Here is a 27,803-nt window from a genome sequence, read left to right on the forward strand (position 1 = left end):
TTAAGTACGGTAAACAGAGCGTTACCATAGTCAAGACGGCTGATAATAAGTCCCTGGACCAGTGGATTCCTTGCTTCAGTGGGTAGCCATTTAAAGATCTTTCGCAGCTTACGCATGATCCCAAAACAGGCTCCAAGCACTTGATTAATATGAGCGTTCATGGACAGGGAATTGTCAATGGTGATACCCAAATTGCGGACTACTAGCTTAGGCAGGGGACAGGTACCCAGCTCTGAAGGCCACCAGTCGCGAGTCCAAAGCTGTTCCGCTTTCCCAAAAAGAATAACCTCCGTCTTACCGCCATTCAACTGTAGCATGTTTAGGCTCATCCAGTCATTGATCCAGATCATACAGCTCTTAAAACGAGATTGAACGCCATCTTGATCAGAATCACAAGTAACGAGCAGCTGGGTATCATCAGCATAAGACAAGGTCTCAAAGCCATACGATCTGATGATATCCGCTAGAGGTGTTAGGTAAACGTTGAATAGCATGGGACTAAGAATAGATCCCTGTGGAACCCCGACTGTTACTGGATAGGTACGGGAGGCCATCTCATCCACAGAAACCGTAGTCAAACGATCAGCCAGGTAGCTCTCAAACCAGTCCAAGGCCTTCCCTCTGACACCCACCTCCCACAGACGGTGTTTAAGAATTCTGTGGGAGATGGTGTCGAATGCTGCAGACAGATCCAAAAGGACCAAGATTGCAGATTCTTGATGGTCCAGTGCAAGCCTGATGTTATCCATTACTTCAATGACTGCTATGAGCAGCACGGAAGCCTGATTGGGAAGGATCAAGGAGACCATGAGTCTCAAGATGGGCAGTAAAACGTTTATTGACTAAGTGCTCCAGTACCTTCCCGAAATAAGGAAGCAATGAAATGGGACGGTAATTTACAGGTGCACTGGGGTCAGCCAAAGGTTTTTTGAGAATAGGCTTGACCTGCGCGAGTTTCCATCTCTGTGGGACCTTGGATTGATTCAGTGATAAGTTAAAAATGGTAGTCAAAGCATCAGCAAGCAGTGGTAGAATTTTAGCACAGGAACGGGGGGAAAGGGATCGGCTGGGGAGCCAGATTTAATCCTTCTTAAACTTTCAATAACTTCGGTTTTTGTTATGGGTTCAAACTCTGTTAACAGGGGGTCTTATCAGGTTCAAGCAAGGAAATGGATTCATTCACGTTAGTGATATGATAACCATGGTCATCAACCTGAGGAAGGAATGAAGCGTATATTGTTTTGATTTTGTTATCAAAAAACAGAGACACAGAGTCCACCCACTCTTGTGTAGGCGCGAAGGAGGATTGCTCGACCCGAGGAGCGGTAAATTCCTTCAGTATTTTATAAAGTTCTTTACTGGAATGTGCAGCATTATGGATGCGCTGAGTGAGATACGCCTTTTTTGTTAATTTGATGTTATTGATGTAGGTTAGGTGAAGGTGCTTATAATTCCTACGATGTTCCTCAGTTTTAGTTTTCCTCCACTGGCGTTCAGCGGCCTGGCTTAGTTGTTTATCAATTTTTAATGCAGCAGTAAACCAGGGTGAGGTGTTATTTTTTACTTGGACCCTCGTAAGAGGAACGGCTTTATCCAGAGCCTTTGAGATGGAAGATTCAAAGTTACTGACAACGGAATCCAACGTATCAACCTTCTTACCCAATAATGGAGGTTCAAAGTGTGCTAGAAAAGTATCCGTTGTGAGTTTACGCCATGACCGGATTCAGTTACTTTTCTTTGAGCTGATTTTCCTATGTATATTTATAGGCATACTAAATTTAAGAATGGAATGATCCGTCCATAGTACCGGGCAGGGAGATTCAATATTTAATTTAGGGGAGTTCGTGAATATTACATCTAATGTATGACCAGCTAGATGAGTAGGGCCGATCACCTTCTGAGTTAGTTCTAGTGTGAGCATTGCCCCGGTTAAGTGGGCCGAGTCGGAATCTAGCACCAGCTCAGCATGATAATTAAAATCTCCAAGTAAGATAAAATTATCTGCAGCTAATACATGAGGCGCAATAATTTCTAGCAGCTGGTTAACAAATTGCGTCTTTAGACCCGGGGGTCTATATATCAACGCCTCATTCCAAGTTTCAGAGTCTAGAATATCAATGGTGAAAATCAAAATCTCTAACTTAGTAGAAGAGAGTGATTCTAATACTCGGATCCCAGGGGGGCCATGGTTGCAACTGCAATCCCGCCGCCTCTGCCCGATTCTCTGTCAAGCCTTGTCAGATGATATTGGGAGGGAAACGCTGTGGCAACACTCGCTGAAGATGAGCCATGGAGCCAGGTCTCAGTGATAAAACATATTCCAGGCTTCTCTTCATCTAGAGGACTCCAGAGTTCAAGCGCGCGTTTAGATATGGACCTAGCGTTTAAATATAAGGCTGACAGAGAATTCGGAGCAGTTTTAGTAGTACTAGGACAAAATTTGTCTAATTCATGAGGACGTATACTTGTCGCCTCTCTAATATGGATTACAGGATGAGTTTTCTTATGGAACTCGGCTGAGTATTGATGTATACTAGACATAAAAGGATTGAGGGGATTTAAAGAATGCAACTCCATACTGGAGTAACACATGTCGCCACGCTGGTTACCTGGAGAGCTAAACAAAGAATCTGGGCGTCTGGCAGCGGTCTGGTGCGGACGGGCGCAGACGGGCTTGCCTTAGGCATGCCGGCGGCGTGCCGCTGCGCGCGCCCGCGCCCTAATCCGTGTCATGTAGGTGGGGAGGGCGGAGCGAGCAACTGGAATACTAACCTGATAACCGGAAGTCGCTCGTCACCACTGAGCGCCCCGGGAATGGCCTCACGTCCCTCCGCTCAACCGGCACAAGCCGTGGCGGAACGGGGACCGGCCAACCAAGATACCAATGACAGTGCAAAACAAAGCAGAGGCAGCAGGTAAAATGATTTCTAAAAGCGATTAGGCAGTATTTTTAAAGTTACAGTATCTTAAAAATAGCATTGACACAACTGAGCGCGTTAGGCATAGGTTTAGACAAGGAGAGAAAGAACAATATGTTGGGCAAACAGTCACGAGCCGTGAACAATGTCTTTAGCTGCGCGCGTCCGCGCCCTAATCCGCGTTATGGCATGGCAGTCTACCTCCATCGCAGCAGGGATCAGCACTATAGATCTTCTTTGCAGTCCTCTGGATTCAACCTGAGACAACAAGGGATTCTGTCACTGGCCCTATTCTATCCCTACACCAATTTGCAAATTCTTAGCGAGTAAAAAGTGAACACTGGATATGAAAGAGGTGATTGCTTAGATCTAGTGCTAGGGATGAATGGAATTTCCAAGTATCCAATCGAATTCAATGGTCAGAATGATTCATTGGGTGGGAAGCAAATCCTCATAAGGAAATCCTCATCTGAGATTGGTTTCGGTGGCAAAGCCATTGGCAGGTTTCAGAGCTTCCTCAGCAATCGCACCCAGGTTATCAATCTTGGGTCATGTCATTGGCAGAGGAGTCCCTCAGTCCTCTTCACTAAGCCCTGTACTCTTTAACATCTATGTGGCACCTCTGGCTCAAGTAATCAGGTCCTGTGGATTTGCTGTCATCTCATATGCGTATGACACTCTTGATCATCTCCATTGGCCCAAACCTGGACTCTATTAAACTGAAGTTCAGAGAGTGCATGAGGAAAATTTCTTCCTGGATGTCACACAATTGCCTACAGTTCAATGGTGACAAATCAGAAATAGTGTTGCTAGGCAAGGCCCATGACTCCTGGATGAACAATTGGTGGAATCTTGAATTAGGCACCTCCCCTCAACCCAAAAAGGTGGCCAAAAACCTGAGCATTCTAATTGTAAATGTCAAATGTAAATGTCAAGGTACTTATAGAGCGCACTATCACCAGACGGCCACCTTGCGGTGTCGCCTTTGCGGTTTCCTGGCGCTGATACTCATACCGCTGTGGAACCCCTCCCGGCTTTCCCTGTGAAGTGTCCACTCCTGGGCACCCCCAGGGTGAAGCCAGGCATCCTTAGCGCTGTTGGGGCCGGTGTGGAGGCTAAGCAAGCTATTGCCCAGAGTTGCAGCGTGGGGCCCGTGATTAGAATAGGCACCGAGGCGAGAATAGACAGGTCCGAGGAAATTGAGCCCGAGCCCCGCTGAGGCGGGAATCGAACCCTGGTCCCTGGCCAGAACTCTGCTTCAGGGTCTGCCGCTCTAACCATTGAGCCACACTCCTCCACTCCTCCACTAATTGACGAGAGTCTTTCGATGAGAGAGCAAGTGAAATCTACATGTGGCACCTGCTTTGGGATAATGTGCATGTTAGGAAGAGTATTTCAATGGCTGGCTCTCCATACAAGAAAGACTCTCACACAGGCACTTGTAGTCAGATGCTTAGATTATGGCAGAGGCCAATGATTCTCTCCTGTCAAAACTATAGGTAGTCCAGAACACTGCAGCCCGGCTTGTCCTCAAACTTCCACCTTGCACACCTTCTGTATCCATACTTAAATCACTGCACTGGCTTCCCATTAGAAAGCGAGTGATTTTCAAACTTCTGTACCTAGTACACAGAGCATATTTAGGTAAAGGACCAAGGTAACTCCAAAACTAACTGTCATCCATTGACCCACTAGAAATTTGAGATCGAAGGATCAATTTGTGCGCTTCCCACGTCATATTTGCACAGTTAGATAGGGCGGTTGATGCATTTCTTACCTTGGTCCTACTCATTGGAACAGGCTTCTGCCTCACATTCACATTTGCTCTGATTTTGTCCGCTTCAAAAAGCTACTTAAAACATGGCTTTTTCTACAATATTTCTTCTTTTCCTTTCTCCTCTTAGGAGTGTGCTTTAGCACCAAGATACCCCTGCGGGGGTGATTCATTGCGCTATATTAGGTTTGGATAGCATAGTATAACATAGCAAGCATTCCTATGTCAGGTATCCACATCTCCAAGGCAACTAATTTGGGTGAAACTCCCATCTTGTATTTTGTATTGTAGTGGGACATCAGCCTAATCCTTTCTACGTGTGGGAGTCATTTCTGCAAGGCTACCAGGCCAAAGTGTTTTCCCAAGTGTGTCTTTATCTCTCTCAGATCACACCTTGACTGGCTGGAACTGGGCTGTAGATTCAGCTAGAGCACAAGAAGCAAAAGGAATGCATGCTGAAAGCCAAAAGGTGCACATGGCTTTACTGTGAATTCCAGAGGTTGAGAACATCTAGAGCAGCAGCACCAAATGACAACCAGGTAAGGAGAGACAGTAATATTCGACTACCACTTACCGTACAGAGAGAAATATATTGAACACAAATGACAATGTTTGGAAATCGATGTTTTAGTGAATGTTTATCATTTGTGCATCACCAAGTAAAGTATCTTGGTTTCCTTTGAGCCTAATAAATTCTTTGTTTCCATCACCATCACATTTCACAATTACAAAAATGTGCTTCATTTTTGCTTTTCTAACTGCTGAATATGTATAGTTTGTTTACATATATTTACATTTTGTTGTGTGCTACAAACAAATGACATCCCACAGCCTTTCCTTTCACACTCCCTCAGTAAGATTGTCACATAATTCACTTTACTCTTCTTTCTCTGACTGAAAAGTAAAGAGTTTGTAAACACCAATCTCCATGTCAAAAAACATAGGCAGCAATTTGTCAGAAGACATGGCCTGACATTTCACCTCTCTCTTTGGAGCACAGCAAATGTGATAAGATAAATACAGAATTGAAAGCCATTTTTACTTATTGGTTGGACTTTCACTACCCACCAAAATACAACTAGGCCTGAGCGGCAAATTCCGTTCTGCTTGCGGAATTTGGGTAATTTTGCGTTCCGCTGAGAGTGCGGATTTGCCCAAAATTTTGCGTTCCGCGGCTTCACAGTTTTTTGCTTGTTCGCATTCTCAAAATGCGTGTTCGCGTGATATTTTCCCCCCCGAGCACGCAAACAACGTTCACGAACAGGAAAAAAGGATCGCGAACAAGCATTTCCGCGTTTTCGCGGAACTTCTGCGTGCTCGCGGAGATTTTTTACTGTTTCGCGGAGCTTTGCGTAGTGAGACTACGCATATTCTGCCCACCCCTACTCACAACCCACCAGCAGGTCATGACCCACAGTTTTGGAAACGCGCTTTATGGAGTTCAAAGTTGAGACTTGCCTACCAGTTCTTTAGTGATGGGTATCGTATTTTGTACATCAAAAACAGCTGACCAGAGATGGTTACCTGTACTCCTATTTTCAACAGACAACATATATGCTATTACTCATTATCATTGCTTACATCATGGATGATTTCTTCATCTTTTCCAGTTTGCGCCGAAGCTTGGTCAGTAATTTCCCATACCTGATGACAAATGCAAACAGGATGGATTTTTCAGAGAAGGATATCTCATACATTCTTGAGCAAAAACAATCAATCTTCATACTAGATTTTAAAGTCAGGTTTAGAAAACGAAAAGAAATACAAAGAAAAGAAAACAGTCACAGCTCGATTTGGGCATTGTAGGACAATCACAGACAACATCAACAATAACAACAACAGCTAAATATGGACCAGGGTATGCAGTATGTGCACACATGCAGCATGGTTTGAGAAGCATTGGTAATATATTGGTATGCAGCAATTAAAAGTGTGTATGGAGTAACACCACTGCTTATAGAGTATTCAAAATACAGTTTGAAGACTGACAAAAAGACTTTATAAAATAGATCTAATTTGTCCTATTCACAGAAGCCTCTTCTGGCTGCCTGGTGGTGGCATTATCAGGTTTAAAGTTGTTTGCAACAATTATAAAGACTTGGCTTATCTCCTACCCCATTGGCCATGTAGCAAAGCTTTCCTACATATTGGTCCTCTAACTACAGCTTTCAAACTGTTCCCACTTTTATAGTTTTATTAATGGAAGACTGATGCATCCTGGAGGTGGTTCCATAAATATCTAAAGCACCATTCCCTTCATACTGAGACACCCTGACCCTACTGGCTTTCAGCGAGGTTCATAAAGTACCTCTTTTGCTAACAGATATTGGAGAACCATCTTCCTTTACCCCTGGTATGTACCTGAGACAGTTTGATCTGTGAGGTATGCGTTACAAGAGTCATAAATAAATAAAAACAAAGGCAATCAGGTTTTATTTTGTAAGCAGCATAACAAAATAGTTTCTTGCCTTCCATATGGGTACATGACTCCCTGTGAACACTTTGGTATGATGGTGAAGCCAAACAGATACAATCAATTTGCTCAATTAGTGTAATCCCTTATGATAACAGCCCAAGCTTATTGGATGAGAAGGCCTCTCCCACATCTAGCGGCATGCTTCATCGAAGGCCACTTTTGAGGGAGCTCTTGCTAAAGCTTCCACTGGATAAAGCTGGGATCCAGATATCTAAAAATACCTCAGGGTAAACGTAAAGGTATTATGTCCCGTTCATCCGCTAATGAGCTTTTGGTCATTAGCGGATGAACAGGGCATAGTAGCCATATTCATCCCACCCTCTATTTTAAATTGTATCTGGGGTACTTGTGAATAAAAGGTATTTCTTTTAAGTTTACCCCAAGAAATGTTTAGATATCTGGATCTCTGCTCTATCCAGTTGAAGCTTAATCAAGAACTCCCTCAAAATGGGGTTGAATCTGCCCTGGTAGTACCATCTCACTGGGGTGAGGTGAAGTAACCTAAGATGAAGCATTCCACAAAGTGTGTGTGAAGCCTCCTCATCCAATAAGATTGCACTGTTAGCCTAGGGGGGTAAAACAAATTGATTACATCGATAGTATCAGTTTGCCTTCAGCAACATACTGTAGTGTTGACATGTTTTGGTTAAAAGAATGTGCGGTGGTTATACCTCTTTTTCTCTTTTTATGTAGATAGAGGATTCTCAATCACTCTCTCAGAATGTACAGATACCTACTTTCAACCACAGGGACGCCTCTCCACGTCCTTATGAATCAGGCATGGCATGAGTGGCTTTCAGTACTTCTCAAGTATTTGGGGTGCCTGCTTCTGCCTTCTGAATGCACCTGCATGGGTGCAAAAGCTCACTGCCTCTTACCCTGTGATGAGGCTCCATGCTTTTCCCCGCTCTTTTTACCTACTCTTGGCATGCAGTTCATTGCATCGTCCCCTCTACAAATTCAGCTCCTTCGTTCTTTCGATATAGGGCATACATCTTTTGCCCCATCTTCTCTACATGAGCAAGCTGCACCCTGCCCCTTTTTCTCCCCTCACCACTACTTGCACTCATCTCCATAACCTTCTGGATGGGTTCCTTATTCCTTTTGTTGGTGCAGGTCTTTAACTCCTGCTAATGCCTGTGTATCCCTGCCTCTACACCTTGGGTCTTTCTCTTGTTCTGGAAGTATTTTCCTTATACTACGTGGGCGTACAGCTATCTGTTAGGCCTCCTTGCTCTCTGTTTCCCCCTTAAGTATGACACTCCCTGCTTCTATCTCTTGGATGCAAAGGTCCTCACTTCTACAACCAGGATGTGCCAGTGCTTGCCTTCCCCATAATGCAAGGTTGTTTCCTCCCTCGGAGTATGGTTCTCCTGCAAACTTTGGGTGCCTGCATTCTTGCCATTGCCAGATGTGTGGCTCTCTCTATTTTAACTTAAGTGCTGAACTTTATGCCTTCAACCTTGGAGGACATTTCACTATCTCAAGGCTAGACAAATCCCTGCCTCTTCCTCAGGTTGCATAGATACAGGTCTATACTCCAGGTGCATATCTGTCGCTTTGATGCATAGATCCTTGCATCTTCTCCGAGTGTGTGACTTCATCTGGATTCTGAGTATCTGATGTCTTTGAGTAACCAACTCGATTCCTTCGCACCATCTCTGCCCTCGGGTGAGCAGGTCCTAGCTCTCCTTTTCAGTGGCAGAGAGGTGTCTGTCTACTTGGTTGTGCAGTTCCCGGTCTCACTCTTGGGTTCACTACTCTCTATCCCTCACTGTGACCCCCCCCACTCTAAAAAAGGTGGTGAAAAATCTGGGTGTTTGGGTTGACTCAGCGTTGAGCTTCCAAACTCAAACTAAGAGGGTGGCGGCGACATGTCTTGGCATTCTGCGCAGTCTTAGACTCATGCTGGGTTTCTTTGACCCTTCCATCCGGTAGACCATTGTGCAAGCTTCTGTTCTATCTAGACTGGACTACGCCAGTGTGCTTTATTTTGGGGTTAATAAGACCGAGATCTCAAGACTTCAGAGGATCAGAATGTTGCAGCCAGAACGCTTCTTGCCATGCCCAGCCGCTGCCCCACCTCTAGTACCATTCGGCGGTTACACTGGCTGCCAGTGGAGAGGCGGGTGGAGTTTAAAACTCTCTGTTTTGCGTTTAAGATCCAGAAATCTCCCACCTCTGGTATAATATCTGGCCTGCTTTCGTTTTACACTCCCTTGCGCCATCTGCGCTCTGCAGGCAAACATTTGGTTTCTATACCACGTGCAAAGAGGGCCCGTGCTGGTGGTCGCTCGTTCTGCGTTCTGGATGCCAAGCTTCCGTCTCATATCTGTAGCATGGATAACTATTTGACTTTCCGAAAAGTGTTAAAGACCCATTTGTTCCCGCACTAAGTCTCCCGCCTTTGATCCACCTGTCTTCCCTGGCCCTTCCTGTCTTTTCTCAGGAGGGATACTCGCTGTTTAGGTTCAATTTTGCTTAGCGCCGGGACGCCCCGTTGCTGTGGCAGCTGTGCGCTTTACAAGCTATCTTAAAATAACTGTAGAAAGCCACTCACTGCCTTTTCAATCTGGGTAGATAGTTGCGCAGCTCTACCATGGGAGTATAACTGTTGGCCTCTCTCATAGGTATCTGACTCCCCTACTTCCTTCAGCATGCTCCTATTGTGCTCAGTCTTGTCCTCGAGAGGGTATGGTCAACTGCCTTCCCATTGGCTGCATGAGCCCCAGTCTCTCGCTCCTGGCAGGAGTGCTGTCAGCTACCCATTTCCAGCTTAGCGCCCTTACTTTTCCTCTTGTTCATTGCAGCGGTTGAGACGATCAGCTTCCAAGGCCTTGTCCTCCATCCAGCGTGCTAAAAGGTGCTTATTCTCGCTCTCAGTCTTCTGCAGCCTCTCATCCACTGCCAGGTAAGTGAGCTGCAGAACATTGTGCTCATCCTGCAGCAACTCATGCTGTCGTTCAAGCTCCTCCACGTATGCCTTTTGATCTTGGCACCTCTTGGCCAGGGACGAGATGTCCTGCGCCTGCTTGGAAATCCTGCAAAAGAGATGGAGAAAAACACAGCTGCAGTCCATGGTTTAGTCAGAGGTACAGGCGCCCATCACTACAAATCTCACTACATAGTCCCGACTAAGTATACAGGTGTGTGACGATCTCCGCTTTGTTACTTGAGTATGGTCTCATGAATAACCCCTTCATTTTGACCCCCTTTTTAGGTCTCGCGACCTGCGTTGCACTGCGCAGCAATGCTCGCGCCGGCGAGAGTCCTTTTGTCCGGGGTTCAGAAATGGACCCTGGAATCGTACACGCTCGTGAGTGTGTTTTCTGTTTTGGGGTCTGTAATTGGGCTTTGAGTGCGTGTTTTGTTTCAACAGAGCACGAAATAGGCCAAAGGCGGGCGCATTGCTCCGCCCACGGCCAATTGGTGTCTGTTACGCGCACCAAAGCTCATGTCGTTTCAACTATCGTGCCCAGACATGGGCGCGATAATTGAAAGCACATGTGGCGCGTGCGCACCACTCGCGGGCGTGTTTTTTCCTAAAAAAAAGTCATCTGGAAAAGAGAGGATACGGATCGGAATTAGTCAACAGTTTGAGATGCACGCCGCCTGCAGAGAGATTTTTAACGACTGTCTGGACATTTCAGAAAAGGAAACGCAAAACCACTTCACTTTCCTCCCCTGTCTGCATCACCCCGCCCCCCTTCACGGGTTTTCAATGAAGTTGTCTTGAAAAACGAAGCCATAATTCTTGCACATTTCGTAATTATATTACGTCCAAACAATACCAGTTACAAACCCCCGCTAGGGGCGAGGAATCCAACCAAATTACCCCCCCCCTCTTAAAATTTGTGTGTACCGCGTGGTTCGCCATTAAGGTTCGGAGTTTGCACGGTGGTTTGGGGGGGCTCACAATAATGGTTTGGGGTATATGCGAAATCCTCTCTCATGTTACGGCATTGTAGGCGACTTTTTGCACACTGGGTACGCAGTACTTTTCGGTGGTCAGTCAGAGCACAAGGCTCGATCGCGGGTTCGCCATGAACTCAGGAACCAAGGTCTAGGTTTCGCAGCCAGGGGTTCACCCGCTGGGCTGGCGCGTGTGGCGCGGGCCGCGACCTGCTAGCGCCTAGAAGGCGGCGACTTCCTTACTCAGATTCATCCTTTGTTCATTGCGGTTCTGCCGCTCCGAGGGTTCAGGTCGGATAGAGCTGCACCGCCGTCGTACAAGGACCAGGCAGGATCCCGCCGAGCTGCCCGCCTGCCGCCTAGCCAAGGACTTCACCGGGATCCGCTCCGCTGCCAGTCTGGGTACCTTTCCGGGGTCCGATGCGCTGCTTTTGGTGGCCTGACGGGGATCCGCAGCAGCCGTTCTGCTCGTCTCCTGGAGGACCCAGCTGGGGAGTGGGCGCCGCGCTGCGGTGTAACGGGGGAACTCACAGCTGCTTGCCCAGGATCTGGGATCTCACACCCGCAGTCTCCCCGCTCTCCGTCCGAAGCCCTCCCTGTCTGCCTCCGTCTGCTCCCACCGCGGGGCTCCGCGGCCGTCCCTGTGTGTGATACTAGAACAACTAAAGAGCGCTCTCTCTGTGCAGTGCAAGGTCTGCCTGCTCTCTGGCTGTGTGTGCGCCGCCTGCACTCACTGCATGCACGTGTGCACCAAACAAACAGGCAGTCGGCACAGTCAGTACAAAGGGTCCGCTCCTTGGCTGCATGCACTCACGTGTGCACCGCACCAACAGGCAATTAGTGCAAACGGTCCATTACCTGTCTGTATGTGCCCTGTATGCACTCACTGCATGCACGTGTGCAATGAACAACAAACAGGCAGTCGGTGCAGTTAGTGCAAATGGTCCGCTTCTTGGCTGCTCGTAGGCTGTATGCATTCACTACATGCGCGTGTGCACTGAACAAACAGGCAATCAGTGCAGTTAGTGTAAACTGTCTGATACCGGTGCAGTTAGTGCAAATGGTCCGCTCCCTGGCTGCGCGTAGGCTGCATGCATTAACCACATGCGCATGTGCACTGAACAGACAGGCAGTCGGTGCAGTTAGTACAAACTGCCCGTTACGTGTCTGTGTGTCTCCGGATGCACACACTGGGTGTGCACTACATGCCTCACTGCGCTGAATTCACTCACCGAATGCGCCCTGCGTGTATTCATTCACTCACTAGCTCTGGGCCTCACGCACTCACTGGATATGCGTGTGCATTGAACAAATAAGCAATACATGCACTTGATGCAAATGGTCCGCTCAATGTCCGTGTGTGCTCTGCGTGCACTCACTGGATGTGTGGTGTATGCACTCACTGCATGTGCGCTACATTCACTTCCTGGATGTGCGTGTGCTATACTCAAAGAGGAATCTATGTGCCGTGCCAAAGGTCCAACCCTTGCCCGTTTTTTCTCTGCCGTCATTGGCTGAATGTGTATGTGCACTCCACAAACACGCAACAGCATGCCGTTCAATGGGCCTGCTCATCGACTTTGTGTGCGCAGCATGCATTCACTGGTCATATGTACTGCAAGGATTCAACTGTGTGTGGTGAGAGGGTTAAGTTCCATCTTTGTGTACTTTATATCCACATACTGGATGCAGTGTGTGCACTGCACACTACATACAAAGAGGCAAACTATGCAGTTCGTGCAGAGTCGACTCCCTGCCTTTGGGCGTCGTATGCACAGCCACTTTCTGTTTATCTGCACACATTACTACAGTGAACGATGGATCAGCGTGCACGCGCTGCACGGATCTCTTGTGCACGGGTACAGTCAAGGACTAGTAAATGCACTACCCTGGACTTATTACCGATGCGTACATACTGCACACTTTGTGTTGGCAATATAATCCGTGCCTAGTGTGCACACACTGGACCTGCAGCTTGTGTGTGCGCTGTAAACGAACACTACATGTCCGTACCTTGTGCACCCAGCCTGCGCTTGCACTGTATTTGCTGCCTACTCAAGACAATGGGCTCCAGCCTGCACACAGGAAGCGGCAGGCGTGGATGTTACAGTAACCCCGCACCCCCTCAAAGCCTCCGCCCCCGCTGAATGGTTATCAATATCCTCCAAGATTTGTATGTGTGCTGAGGGAGGGGGGTGGGGAGGGGCTCAAGGCCTAAACGATGCGGTTGGAGGAACAGGGCCTGGAGGATGAGGAGGGGAAAACAACTCCCATCTATGATAGTGATGTGACCTCTCCCTAGCAAAGAGCCCAAAGCTGGCACCTGGGCTGCACTGGAGGGGGGAACTGGGAGGTCCCCCACTCCCACCAAGGGGGTCAAGCACCCCTGTGCAAGCCAGAAAATTACACCCTGACCTCTGTTTCTGTAGTGAAATAAAGACATTATGAGGGCTGAATGGGCTCTTTGGCCTCTGGGACTCGGTGCCACTGCACCCGCTGCACCGCTGATTGCTACGGCATGAATGACCGGAGTAGTACTCACAATTTACAGGCACACACCACTCACAGGCAGAGAGAGAGAGAGAGAGAGATCTCAAGGCACACACCACTCACAGGCAGAGTGAGGCCCCAGGGCACAAACCACTCACAGGCAGAGAGAGAGCCCAAGGCATACACCACTCACAGGCAGAGAGAGATCCCAAGGCACACACCACTCACAGGAAGAGAGAGATCCTACGGCATACACCACTCACAGGAAAAGAGATTCCAAGGCACACACCACTCACAGGTAGAGAGAGATACTATGGCACACACCACTCACAGGAAGATAGAGATCCCAAGCACATACCACTCACAGGCAGAGAGAGATCCTACGGCACACACCGCTCACAGGAAGAGAGAGAGATCCTACGGCATATACCACTCACAGGAAAAGAGATCCCAAGGCACACACCACTCACAGGCAGACAGAGATCCCAAGGCACACACCACTCACAGGTAGATAGCTCCCAAGGCACACTACTCAAAGAAAGAGAGAGGCCCCAGGGCACACACCACTCACAGGAAGAGAGAGATCCCAAGGCATACACCACTCACAGGCAGAGAGAGATCCTAGGCACACACCACTCACAGGCAGAGAGAGGCCCCAGGGCACAAACCACTCACAGGCAGAGAGAGATCCCAAGGCATACACCACTCACAGGCAGAGAGAGATCCCAAGGCACACACCACTCACAGGAAGAGAGAGGCCCCAGGGCACAAACCACTCACAGGCAGAGAGATCCCAAGGCATACACCACTCACAGGCAGAGAGAGGCCCCAGGGCACACACCACTCACAGGAAGAGATAGATCCCAAGGCATACACCACTCACAGGCAGAGAGAGATCCTAGGAACACACCACTCACAGGCAGAGAGAGGTCCTAGGCACATCTGTGGGAAGTTGGGAGTTGAGATGCTCTATTATCGAGTTGAGTCATCTGAGTAGGTCATGCAGTGGATGGTGTCCTTGTAGATGATGGCAATTTCTCCTCCGTGTTTGTTGATTCAGTACAGGTGTGTCATCTTGTAGCCTTTGCTAGTGGCAATGGCAATGTCCGGGTTCAGCCAAGCATCTGTGAGGAAGGTGACGTCCTGAGTGAGGGATGAGAGTGTGTCCCAGATCTCCATGGCATGTCTGCCGAGCGATCATGCGTTGAGTAGAATGCACTGGAGTTGTATAGTGGCGGTCTCGGTTGGCGTGGTGGATGAAGTCATGTTTGTGGTGTCTGTGGCATTGTTGGCTGCTTCGGTGTTGCAGGTGAAGCGGCAGAGCTGGCAGGAGAATGGTCCTCTGGTGGTGTGTGGAGAAGTGCGACTCGGGGTCAGTGGCGGTGTAGCTGCGCAAGGTGAAAGAACCAGGGTTCCTGGCACTGCAGGTGTGGACGGGCGCAGATGGGCCTGCCTTTGGTGCACCTGCTGCGCGCTTCTGCTGCACGCCTGCGCTTTGGCTTACATTAAGTAGGTCCTGGGAGAGGGATGGGCACTGGGCGGGGTTAGCAAGATGCGGGAAGCGGGCGGGAGAAGCGGTGGCAGGGCCAGAAAGAACGAGTAGGGTAAAGAAATGCCCAGATTACGATAGTACAACAACATGGATAACAGTGGTTAGAGCGAGATTAATGGTGGGAGAAAAACAATGATTAAAGGAACAAGCATTTGCAATACAATAGGTATCGCATTTACGCGAGTCTGACCTATTGACATTGTAAATGACAATGGCTTTTATGTACGTTTCAAAAACCAAAACATAAATAAAAGGCAATGTCATTTACAATGCTTGTTGAGTTATGTCACAGCAGGTTCCATTAGTCACAGAAAAGAGACTATACACATTCACTGATCCTTTCCCTCAACCAAAGAGAAGCAAGCACCGCTAAAAAGCAAACATTTGAGAAAATGTACAGATTGCAGTAAATCAGTGAAGCCGGTATTTCTTCTTCCATGAAATACAAGCTCAAAACAACAAATCGAAGAGGACATCATCTCAAAAGCAGTTCCTAGCTGCCCACAATATTCATAAATCATTACTAAAGTAAGAAGGTGCATAATTGCTGTTTTATAAAATGAGAGAGGGTTAAGCAGCATGTTACTCAAGGACCATCTCCTGACCCTTCCATAATCTCAGAATGTGAACAACTGGCCAGCATTTTGGATATAAGAAAGGTGGCAAACAAATTCAGTAGATAAACTGCTTAAGACGTTGCAGTGCCTTGTGAGTCAGAGAAGATGGGACCCTTTTGGTTCCCGATGGACTACGTAGAACAATGACGCAAGTGCCTGGGTGTGGGTGACAGTATACCTGATGTAGAATGTTCAGTTAATGGTTACACACTGATGAATAAAGACGTGTAATACCAAGCTCCATGTGAGGTGTGATCTTTTGCACGTATCCGGGCTGGAGAGGATGCTACAACTGGCGATGAGATAGGAGATTACATAAACCCCGCAACCCGAAGAACCAAGAGTGCTCTCCCTGAGAGTTGCTGTGATTGAGCAAACTTCTTGTGAATTCCACGTATGCCTCAGTCGAATTGAAAATCGACGGTTGGCGTATGTGGAGTCAATGCGCCACTCCAGCCCGTGCAAGGCCTGTGAAGAAAGTGAAAGACTTACAGCAAGTTTGTTTGTCGTTGGCTAAAAATTTGCTGATAAAGTCTAGACAAGAGATACTGCGCCGCAACCAGACATCGTTCATACAGTATGATCACGCTAAAGGCAGTGACGACCAGGTAAAGAGAAGATCTAAAGGCAGTGATAGCCGAATGCAAGAAAGATATAAAAGTGAAACCATTTCTGATGCAAAGAAACTCTAAAGGCAGTGGAAATCAGATACAATAAAAAAAGGGTGAAGAACCATTGCAAGAGACAGAGCCGCTACTAACCACCAAAGAAGAAGACTGTGCCTCACAACCAAAGAGCGACGCAACAAATGAAATGTCAGCAAACAGCTAGTGCTTGACGAAGGTGCTGGTACCAGCGTGCAGCATACGCTGCCTGAGGGAGCTATGCTCCCGACAGCAGAAAGTTCTACAGGTTATGATACTGCTGCCTTCCTAAAACCACCACATCACTTCGATACAGCCAAAAGGCGAACTATTGGTGACAGATTGACTGCCTGGATCGAAACCTTTGATGATTTCATTGATGCGCTGCAAGAAGCAAATGACAAAAAGATCATTAAATATCTAAAGAATTTGGCAGGTGAAGAAGTATAAGAAGTGATAAAGAAAATACCACAAGATGATGAAGTGACGTACCGTCAAATTAAAGAGGCGTTAAACACCAAGTTCAATCCAATGCCAAATATCGACTATGAAAGGTACATTTTCAGTCAGGAAAAGTAGTGAGCTGGCGAAACAATGAATGAGTTTTTAGAAAGATTCAATTCGCTCATCAAACATTGCAAGTTCAACAAATTCAATGATGAAGATGAGGAAATATGAATTTTGTGATCAGTTATGTCCCCTATCGTAGACCCCAACGGCTCCATGTACATGCTATAAGTACATGTATGTTCCCTCCTGCTCCAGTTTTGAAGACGCAAATATATGTGCGTCCACCATCAACATGTCCTCTTTCAGATCCGCCATGAATGGGTCAGATATTCCATTCCTAAGTATGAAAGGCCACCGACTTTATGTGGTTCACTTTCCACATTTTACAGATTCAGGCGAGTAGGCCCTGAATTCTGTCATCAAGCCTTTTCCTGCCTTCTGCCTCTGAAAGCTCCAGTCTGAGCCTACATCTGTATCCATGAACTTTGTCCTACTCCCTGCGCAGCTAACGGTGCCTGATCCAGCCTATCGCCTGCCAAAAAACTGTATTTCACCTTCAAGATTATCTCCTCCCTCCTCATCCGATGCATTCCTGTCTAGTAGTTTAGGTAAACATTCCTCCAGCTACCGTGCAAAGGGGCCAGGCCTCGCTGTCCTCATGCAAGTAATTCATAGCCCCGTTACCATGGAATATTCCTACCCCCTCGCATCTCATGTAGACACTTAGACGCTTGTACACGCACTAACAGTCAGTATAGAATAGATTCTGTCCTAGAGACCTTTCCTTTTGGATAACACAGTTCTTTAAACATAGGATATTAGATATGATTTGGGATTAGGTTGACATAACCCCCAGACTTCTGTCTCCACATGTAGAGCTAAATGTCAAGTCCCCTTCACTCTCTAGTTGCACGTCAATCACACGTCATGCGGCTGCGCGCGCATCTCTGCCAAATATTTCTGCTGACATTGCAGGATTCTTCTATGGATCCACCCACTTGTGACATCATGTTTAATGACGTATTTTAGTTACACCCATGTTTACGCCTCTATTAGTTACGTATGTACAGTTTATCTGAATTATCAGCTGTCACGCCTCTTGCATCTGTTTCACTGTAATGTATTTTCTATAAAACTGCTTATCTGTCAATAATATATGCCCCCTTCCTTCCTGAACTTTCGTGGTGATGGAATAGAAGGCCCACAATTCGAATTGAATTCCTTTGTATAGGAATAAAACCTTTTAAAACCTCTAATACCACGGATTCTGCCTCTTATTTTTACTGAGTTATTCTCACTAAGACTTTACCGCATAAAAAATAGTACCGGTAACGAAATATTTACCACATAAATTGGCGCCCGAATAGGGACACTTTCTCATCTCACGCGCCGGCGGTGCGTTGCAGGCCCGGTCTCCTGCCGCAGCTGAACGGACAAAAACGCGTACCTGCAGGATTTCCTGTATCTCCCTCCGGCCGAGCGGGGGTGACTGAGGCTGCGATCAACATCCAGACGAGGCGGTGAGAAGTGCGAAGTATCCCGACCAGAGCCTAGCTGAGAGAGCAAGATCCGAGGTATACAGAGTCCCACCGAGTTCCGAAGTTCCGAGTCCAGTCGAGTCGAGTCCAGTCCGGTCCAGTTTCAGTTCCGTTCCGAGGCCTTCCGTTCCGAGCTACCCGGTGAGTACCATTACCGGGGAGGCATTTAACGTGCACATAGTCTGTGCCGGTCAAGACGGGTTTGGGTACACAAGTCCGGTCTGCACTGTTTCAGCAGTGTATCTGTACTGTTTAGCAGTATATATAGTATGTCTTGCATATAAATAAGTATTATCTAGTGTCAGTATTATGTCAGTAACTAGTTTTCTATTAGTTATCATTGTTCGTTAAAACTGTTAAATGTTAAATGTTTTAATACGTTCTATACATTGTGGTGTGAATGACTGTTCATTATTGTGTTCATCGTATAAAGTGTGTTCTAAGAAACAAGATCTAAAATGCCGCTCTTTTCGAAACTAAGACAGATCAAAACTAGAAAAGGTGTACTCGAAGAAGCTGTTCCCATCCCACCTAGGGACACTCCAGGATACTTTATGTATCATAAGCATGGTCTAGATGCCGTATTATTTCTTGATTTATGGGTGGACTACACCAAAGAATTACCAGAGAGTCAGAGATGGCCCGCAGCAGGGACCTGGGATGCAGATTGCATCATGAGAGTAGAAGAAGAATTATGGAAAAAGAAAGCCAGACAGTCACAGAAAGATGCCATTGAATTATGGCGTAAAGAATCATACAGACGTACAGAAAAAGCACTCAGACAGGACGAGAAAGGTAGAGAGAATTCAAACAAAACTCGAGAAAATCTATTACTTGAGGAAGGTACCCGAGTAAACTCAGAACAAATAGATAGACAAAGAAACACTCTTATGAATGGTATGTATCCTCTTCTGGCCGAAGGGTTACCTAAGGCTACCCCGGAAATACCAAAAGATTTAACTCCTCCATTGCTCCCGATAAAAGCACATCCCAAAGCACCTCCCAAAACAGCAAAGGACGTTTTCCTTTCCTCCTATTTAGATGACGTAGCTCCCGAGTATGCTAATGCCATACCGCTTGCCGATGGTGTTCCACACCAAGAGCATCCGTCTGTATCCCCGCAACTACAAACTCCTACACAAGTTCCCACAGGTCCGTCCGTTTCTGCAGTTTTTCCCGCATCTACAATCTCTATCCTACGCCCAACGAATCCTTTCGTGCCTAGCACCTCAGACGGTGCTACCGGAGGTACGACAGACATGTTTGCCACCCCGCCGCGAAATAAACAGACTCTTAGAGATTTAGCACTCCAACGTACACCCCAATTAGCGACATCCGACATGTTTAAAGAACAACTTGTGGATTGTAGATACGACCCAGTACCAGGTAGACAGGATAAATTGCTCATATCATCACTACGTATAAGACGAGCTACATTATATTTAATGACAATACCAGGAATGGGTGATCACCTAGACGAAATATATCGCTTTGTCCAAACAGGGCGAGGTCCAGAAAGTATTAACGAAGCTATGGAATACCAGAAAGTGGATGTCCAAAGACAACTACTACGTTTTTTCATAAATTGTGTAATTAGGAATCAAGACAGGCCCGGGGCAGATCACGATACCATGCAAAGACTTGTCAAATGGGGTCAGAACATATCAGAAGAGAAACACGATAGACAGGCGTGTATAATCGCCATGAGTCGAAAGATCCGCAAGGAAGTAGAACGAATACATAAAGAAAGACGAGAAACAGACAGAGTAGAATCAGAGGAGGAGGAGGAGCAAGAATCAGAACAAGTCGAAACAATAGCTTATGTAGGTAGAGGAAGACCCCATAATAATACTAGAGACTTTAACGACCCGATACGTCCAATACGTCCAGAATATAATAGACATTTTCCAAACCCTATGTTAAATACAAAATCCCCCGAACACCTATTCCAAGCCGTTGATAAATTACTCCGAGATCGAAGAGGGTACCATATGCTCGATTCCATGGACGAACAAGAATTAGCTAGGTCAGCAGTACAATGGGCTGACAGTCCCAGCGAATACAATGATGATGTACTTGCACACACGTTTCTGAATCTTGACCCATACGAACAGCGTTTAGCTAGTATATACATGATTCAACACCTCCTTATATTATATAAGAGCCAGCACTCCGATCCAGGACCCTTACCTGACATATTGACAGAACTGCTCACGAATATATGGAGAGGGTCAAGTACTGATTTGATTAAAGAAATTCTAGAATTTCGAAACCAATATTTAAATTTCGTATGCCCAGAACACGTTCCAGTTCCCATCATGGGAAGAAAAATGTATCACATAGATAGACAGAACCCGTTACGCGAAGTGCACCCAATTAGAGGTGCCGGTGATAATTTTACACGCGTGTTTGTGTACACGCCTATAACTAAACTAGAATTATTGGAAATGAAGAAAGTAGTACCCAGCCATGACAAGGACCCAGCAGGTTTCCACCGTGAAATAAAGGACATGTTACTCATGGGAGAGTATACCTACCCCGATATTATGAAAATATTAAAGGTCCTATTACCCGCCGGTGTTTATGAGAAACTCAAAGAAAAGGAATGGGAGGTGGGAGACCAAAAGATAGATTGGACAGCATTAGAAAACGAAGAAAGGGCCCGAGCTGCAGGAGCAGGACTTGGGGAAAAGACTACAGCACTAGCAGGACTACTAGTACAGGTACTGCCACGTTTATTAACTACGAAAAAGGAAGACTGGGGTGCAATCTCAGCCTGTAAACAAAAGCCAGATGAAGACACTAGTGATTTCTATTCCCGATTTGAAAAATGTTTTGGTATAAATAGTGGCATAAAAGCGAGTAGTGAGTCATATCCACATCTGTTCGTGACAAAATTAGTTGAAAATTCTCTGCTACAATTTAAGAATAGAGTATTGAAATTCGAAAGTACCTGGCAAGGTAATACCCCATCACAGATGTTACAGATGTTACAATATCATCACAATAGAATTAGAGAAGAACAAGAACACGAACAAAGACGTATGAAAGATACAAAAATGAAAATGCTTGTTGCACAGTCAGTTCCAGCCGATGGTCATCAAAAGGGTAATTCCGCAGGTCCTACGAAAGGGACATGCAACTATTGTAAACAACAAGGTCATTATATACACGATTGTCCAGTCCTGAAACATAATATTGCTACAGGTAGAACTCAGGAGAGACCACGTCCACCTAGACAGGATCAGAATACACAACAAATCCCTCAGCATGCACAACCTAGGTTAGCTCCGCAACAACTAACTCCGCAACAGGCAGCTCCACAACAGATCGTAGCACCACCACAAGCGCAGCCTATTGCTGCAACACAAGCAACAACACAACAGATGTATCAGTATGCACAAGCAGATTATCCCGATTATCAGCGATACTCATGAGATAGCCTAGAGAGGGAAGTTGGCTTACCCCTTATAGAGGTTCCTGTAGACCAAGAGGGACCTTATGTACATAGTGAACTATTAGGGGAAGACAGAAAGTTTTTACTTGATACAGGGGCAAGCAGAACAACTATAAGATGCAGTGAAGTTCCAGGGGCACCCCTCTCAGGCTCACAAAATATTTCCCTTGGATTCTCAGGAAAACCTATAATAAATGACGTAACACAACCTCTTCCACTTACGATTGGTCCATTGACACGTACTACAGATTTATTGCTTACTAAATCATGTCCAGAAAACTTGTTAGGTATAAAAACATTGAAAGCTCTAGGAGCTAGAATATGTTGTTCTCCGGAAGGAGTACGACTATTTCTACGTGACTTCAAAGGTCACTACGTGTCCAGAGACATGGATCACCGACTGCAGAATTTACCTACACATTTATGGGCACAAGGCCCCACTGATGTTGGTTGCATGAATATTACACCATATCGTGTCACACTAAAAACAGGAGTAATACTACCACGAATACGACAATACAAATTACCACCCGATGCTGTTGTGGCTTTACTGCAAATTATTGATGAGCTCATTGCACAAGGAGTGGTTGTCGAAACAGACTCCAATGTATGTAATTCCCCGATAATTCCGATTCTTAAAAGAACGGATCCAAAAGCATCACCAGTATATCGATTAGTTATTGATCTGCGCGAATTAAATAAATGTATTGTACCACAATACCCCGTGGTCCCAGATATCTCTTCATTACTAACAGCTATTGACTCAGAAGCAACGTTCTTCACTGTAATAGATCTCAAGAATGCTTTCTTTAGCGTCCCAATCGATCCGGAAAGTCAATACTTGTTCGGGTTCAGTTTAAATGGACGAAGTTTTAAATTCACACGCGCACCTCAAGGATTTACAGAAAGCCCCAGCATCTATAGCCAAGCACTGAAACGAGAACTTGACAGTATCCACATGCCAGTTAACACTGCCTTGCTTCAATACGTCGATGATCTGCTGATCACCGCCCGAAGCGAACATGAATGTGAAATAGCGTCACTGACGGTTTTAAAATTTTTGGCTGACAAGGGGCACAAGGTGTCCCCTTCTAAGCTGCAATTCTGTGTCCAGCGAGTTGTTTACCTTGGGCACTCGCTGTCCAAGGAGGGAAGGCAGCTTACACCCGACCGCATCCAGTTAATCGCTAACATGCCACTACCCAAGACACAAAAGGAGGTACGAGCTTTCATAGGCCTCACTTCATACTGCAGGCAGTGGATCCCTCAATATGCATTTTTAGCAAAACCACTCATCCAGTTGACAACACAGGAGGCAGCCACATTGACTGTCCTCCCTTGGACTCAAGAACATACACACGCCTTTGAAAGTTTAAAGAAAGCTTTATGCCAAGCACCTGTTTTAGCAACACCATGTTACAGCAAACAGTTTACACTCTTTGTTACAGAACGCGAAGGTACTGCTTTGTCAGTACTCACTCAGGAACAAGCAGGATCACACAAACCATGTGCTTATTTCTCTAGTACATTAGATCCAGTAGCTCAGGCTCTTCCTGCGTGCCTGAAATCGGTGGCAGCAACAGCTTTAGCTATCAGACAAAGCGATGCCATAGTGTTAGGACATCAATTGACAGTACAAGTACCACATACGGTAGAGGTTCTTTTGAACCGCACACAAACACAACACTTGACTATAGCGAGACTCACCGGTTACGAACTGACATTGTTTCAGCCACACATAGAAATCAGACGTTGCAATACGTTAAACCCTGCCACACTGTTACCAGTGGGCGGAACAGATCCATTGGCACATGATTGTGTCGAAGTCATTACTATCACGACGAAACCCAGACAAGACTTGACAGATATCTTTTTGTCAGATCCAGACTTGACATTGTATGTAGATGGGTCATGTATGAGAACAAGTACAGGAGAGTTAGTGGCTGCTTACGCAGTCACAACAGACATTGAAGTCATTGAAACAAATCGTATTAACACTTTGTCAGCTCAAGCAGCAGAGCTCATCGCTCTGACACAAGCCTGTATTCAAGCCAAAAATAAGAAAGTCAACATATACACAGATTCACGTTATGCATTCGGAGTCGTCCATGACTTCGGCGTGCTGTGGCGAGAGAGAGGTTATTTAACTTCTCACGGTGCCCACATCCAGCACGGACCCCTCATTCAAACCCTATTAGACGCGATTCATCTACCTACTGCAATATCGATTATGAAATGCAAAGCCCATACAAAAGTTACCGATATCATTTCTCAGGGTAATGACCTAGCTGACAGAACAGCTAAACAGACTGCTCAGAATCAGACTCTCACAACTGACATGACAAAGACAATAGTTCCGACACTAACACATTGCATGACCGTTAAGGATCCCGCCCTTGATGTAATTGACATACAGACACATGCTACACCAGAAGAAATAAAGAAATGGACTGAATTAGGAGGGATCCAAACGGATCAAGGATGGATGACGAAGGAAAAATCTATATGGTTTCTTCCCGACTCAATGGTTCAAGTTATCATTAACACAATACATAGTCCAGCACACCTAGGAGAGAAAGCTATGCTAGACAGCATTCAACACATTTGGTCCAACAAGCACTTGCGAGCAGCAGCTAAACAAAAAGTTCGTACCTGTATGATATGTTGTCAGTTTAATCCAGGTAAAAGCATCCCCGTAGAGCAGGGTGGATTTCAAACTCCCAATCATGCTTTTGAAGTCCTCCAGATGGATTATATCCAGATGGAACGATGTCGAGGATTCAAATATGTTCTCGTAGTTGTCTGTGCTCTTTCCCGTTGGACAGAAGCATACCCGGTTTCAGATTACACTGCCCCGACTACTGCCAAACAGTTAGTTCGAGAATTCTTCCCACGGTACGGTTTACCACGTGTTGTCTACTCAGATAACGGCCAGCCGTTCTCATCCGAACTAATGAAACACGTTTCCCTTTTGTTAGGCTACCAATGGAAATTCCACTGTGTTCGGCATCCCGAGGCCGCAGGTCTTGTGGAACGCCATAATCAAACTCTGAAAATTAGATTGTCCAAAATATGTAGGGAAAAAGGTGTCGACTGGATAGTAGCCTTACCAGTTGCGCTCTTTTACATGAGAATGGTAGCACATTCTCGAACTGGGCTATCCCCGTACGAGGTGATCTTCGGTAGACCACCAAATATGTGGGGGACGCCTATACCTCGCAAAATAACTGATGTTGACTGTAATATGCTGACAGATTACCTGGCTTCCTTGATGTCTGCACTACAATCTTGTCGTTCACAGGTAGCCGCAGCTTTTCCCGATAATACTGAGGTGAAGCCCCATGACGTGGTTCCTGGTGACCTGGTTTTGGTCAGGAATTTCGACCGGAAGACCCAACTGGATCCTAGGTGGAAGTCGCCTAAGTTGGTTCTACTGACTACAAGGACTGCCGTGAAGATTGAGGGTCGCAAAGGGTGGTTGCACTCGAGTCATATCAAGAAATTTTATGGACTACCATCCAGTATAAATACTCAACCTTGTATTCCCTCAAAGACAGACTCAAAGCTCCCCTTGGTTGAATTAACCAAACCAGAACTTTATAAACTAAAATTGAGGTCTAGTAAGTCAGACAATTTGATTGTTTAAGTCCTCTCCAAGGTGAATCGGTTGAATTTGTTTCTGACATGTATCCTCTAGACCGGAATAGAGAAAGAAATCATCAGATGCAGCTCAAAAAGCATGCGTATTGTAAATCACTTCGTAGTCACTGCACAGTAACATTATTAATTTTGTTTTTTCTAAGTCTTCTGATCATTATTTTTAGCATACTATTGCATATGTATTACCCTATTCTTAAACGTGCTTACAACATAACTGCAGAACATTCTTTTAGCGAATTACCTACGCATGAGTTGTCATATAGATTTGCGCTGCGCAACAACACATTCATTAGTATGTTACATCATTCCCATCAGACCAGCAATGCCACAAATTGTTGGATATGTGGCCGACTCCCTCCCTATCAGAACTATAAGGGAGTTTTGCCCCTCTTTCCATATCCGTTCACACACAATGGCTCCTGTGGAGCATGGTTTAGTTTGATTAATTCCGTAGATTCAAATTCCGCAGTTTATCAAGACAACTGGGTTTGGGGAAACCTGAACCTAGTTTTACTTAAAGTCTGCTACCCTAACAAGGAGGGACTTCCCAAAAGAACAGGAACTGATCTAGAAAATGAAGTATATGGATTAGGTAATTTTACACTTAACCTCATGATCCTGAACGTTGAATCTGAAGCTACACCAATCTTGCCCGCCATGTCAGTATTCCCAGTAAAAGGGGAATTATGTATAAAAAAGAATGGTTCCATACACATGGGCCACAGTAAATGCACCACTGTAATAAAATTCAGTGATCAAGGCAAGTCTACATTTAGAGCTTCCCATCATTCCTACTTCATATGTGGCCAGACCGCATATATATGTCTACCTCTAGATTGGGATGGTACCTGTTACATAGCATTCCTTCTGCCACCTGTTTTCCTAGCTCCTCCTGATTATCATAGAAATACCCATTTAGTACACAATAGACAACAGAGAGATCTCCCAATTGTCGATTACACTGAAACAGCATGGGAAAAATACACAGATTTCAATAAAGGATTCTTTCCCTATATAGGTACAGTCACAAATAGTAAGCTGATACGTAGATTAACCAGAACCCTTGAAGCAGTAGTGAACAAGACTATTTCCGCCTTAGGCAATTTAACAGAAGAGCAGTCTGCTATGCGGATTGTTGTGCTTCAAAATCGTCTTGTCCTTGACGTCATCCTGGCCGATAGGGGCGGAGCTTGTAGGGTCATCGGATCAAGTTGTTGCATTTTCATACCAGAAAATTCGCCGTCAGTATATAAAGCCATAACCCGCCTTCATAAGATTATAAGCCAGATACACCAGAGTCCAGGCACCTGGACTTGGTCCGGTTGGTTCTGGGGCGTGTTGTCAGCCTGGGGATGGAGAATCCTATCCTTCCTAGGTATTGGCTTTCTCATACTATTCAGTTGCTGCTTATGTCTACAATGCGGGCCAGCGATTTGTGGTCTATGTGCCACATCGTGTATCCCACATCCATGTTTTCACTCAAGATCCCGGAAGAAGAAAGAAGAACAAATGATGCTATATGAACAGATCGATGGATTGATGAAGATCGATATCTCCTGAGGGTCCGTAGGGGACAAGGAGGGAATGAGGAAATATGAATTTTGTGATCAGTTATGTCCCCTATCGTAGACCCCAACGGCTCCATGTACATGCTATAAGTACATGTATGTTCCCTCCTGCTCCAGTTTTGAAGACGCAAATATATGTGCGTCCACCATCAACATGTCCTCTTTCAGATCCGCCATGAATGGGTCAGATATTCCATTCCTAAGTATGAAAGGCCACCGACTTTATGTGGTTCACTTTCCACATTTTACAGATTCAGGCGAGTAGGCCCTGAATTCTGTCATCAAGCCTTTTCCTGCCTTCTGCCTCTGAAAGCTCCAGTCTGAGCCTACATCTGTATCCATGAACTTTGTCCTACTCCCTGCGCAGCTAACGGTGCCTGATCCAGCCTATCGCCTGCCAAAAAACTGTATTTCACCTTCAAGATTATCTCCTCCCTCCTCATCCGATGCATTCCTGTCTAGTAGTTTAGGTAAACATTCCTCCAGCTACCGTGCAAAGGGGCCAGGCCTCGCTGTCCTCATGCAAGTAATTCATAGCCCCGTTACCATGGAATATTCCTACCCCCTCGCATCTCATGTAGACACTTAGACGCTTGTACACGCACTAACAGTCAGTATAGAATAGATTCTGTCCTAGAGACCTTTCCTTTTGGATAACACAGTTCTTTAAACATAGGATATTAGATA

The 27,803-nt window shown here is 45.9% G+C and overlaps 1 protein-coding gene across 9 annotated transcripts in view; it reads right to left on the bottom strand.

The window, feature by feature from the left end:
• LOC146785555 (autophagy-related protein 16-like) overlaps positions 1-27,803 on the bottom strand; it is a 69,058-nt gene that overhangs the window by 4,245 nt on the left and 37,010 nt on the right. For all 9 annotated transcript variants that reach the window (XM_085634703.1, XM_085634711.1, XM_085634707.1 and 6 more), the window contains 2 exons: positions 9,958-10,209; positions 6,274-6,336 (listed from right to left, as the gene is read on the bottom strand). In XM_085634703.1, the coding sequence (XP_085490829.1) occupies positions 6,274-6,336; positions 9,958-10,209 (315 nt within the window). The remainder of the gene's footprint in view (positions 1-6,273; positions 6,337-9,957; positions 10,210-27,803) is intronic.

The sequence above is a fragment of the Triturus cristatus genome, chromosome 11 (genome assembly GCF_964204655.1).
Source record: "Triturus cristatus chromosome 11, aTriCri1.1, whole genome shotgun sequence".
In the NCBI taxonomy this organism is placed as follows: Eukaryota; Metazoa; Chordata; class Amphibia; order Caudata; family Salamandridae; genus Triturus; species Triturus cristatus.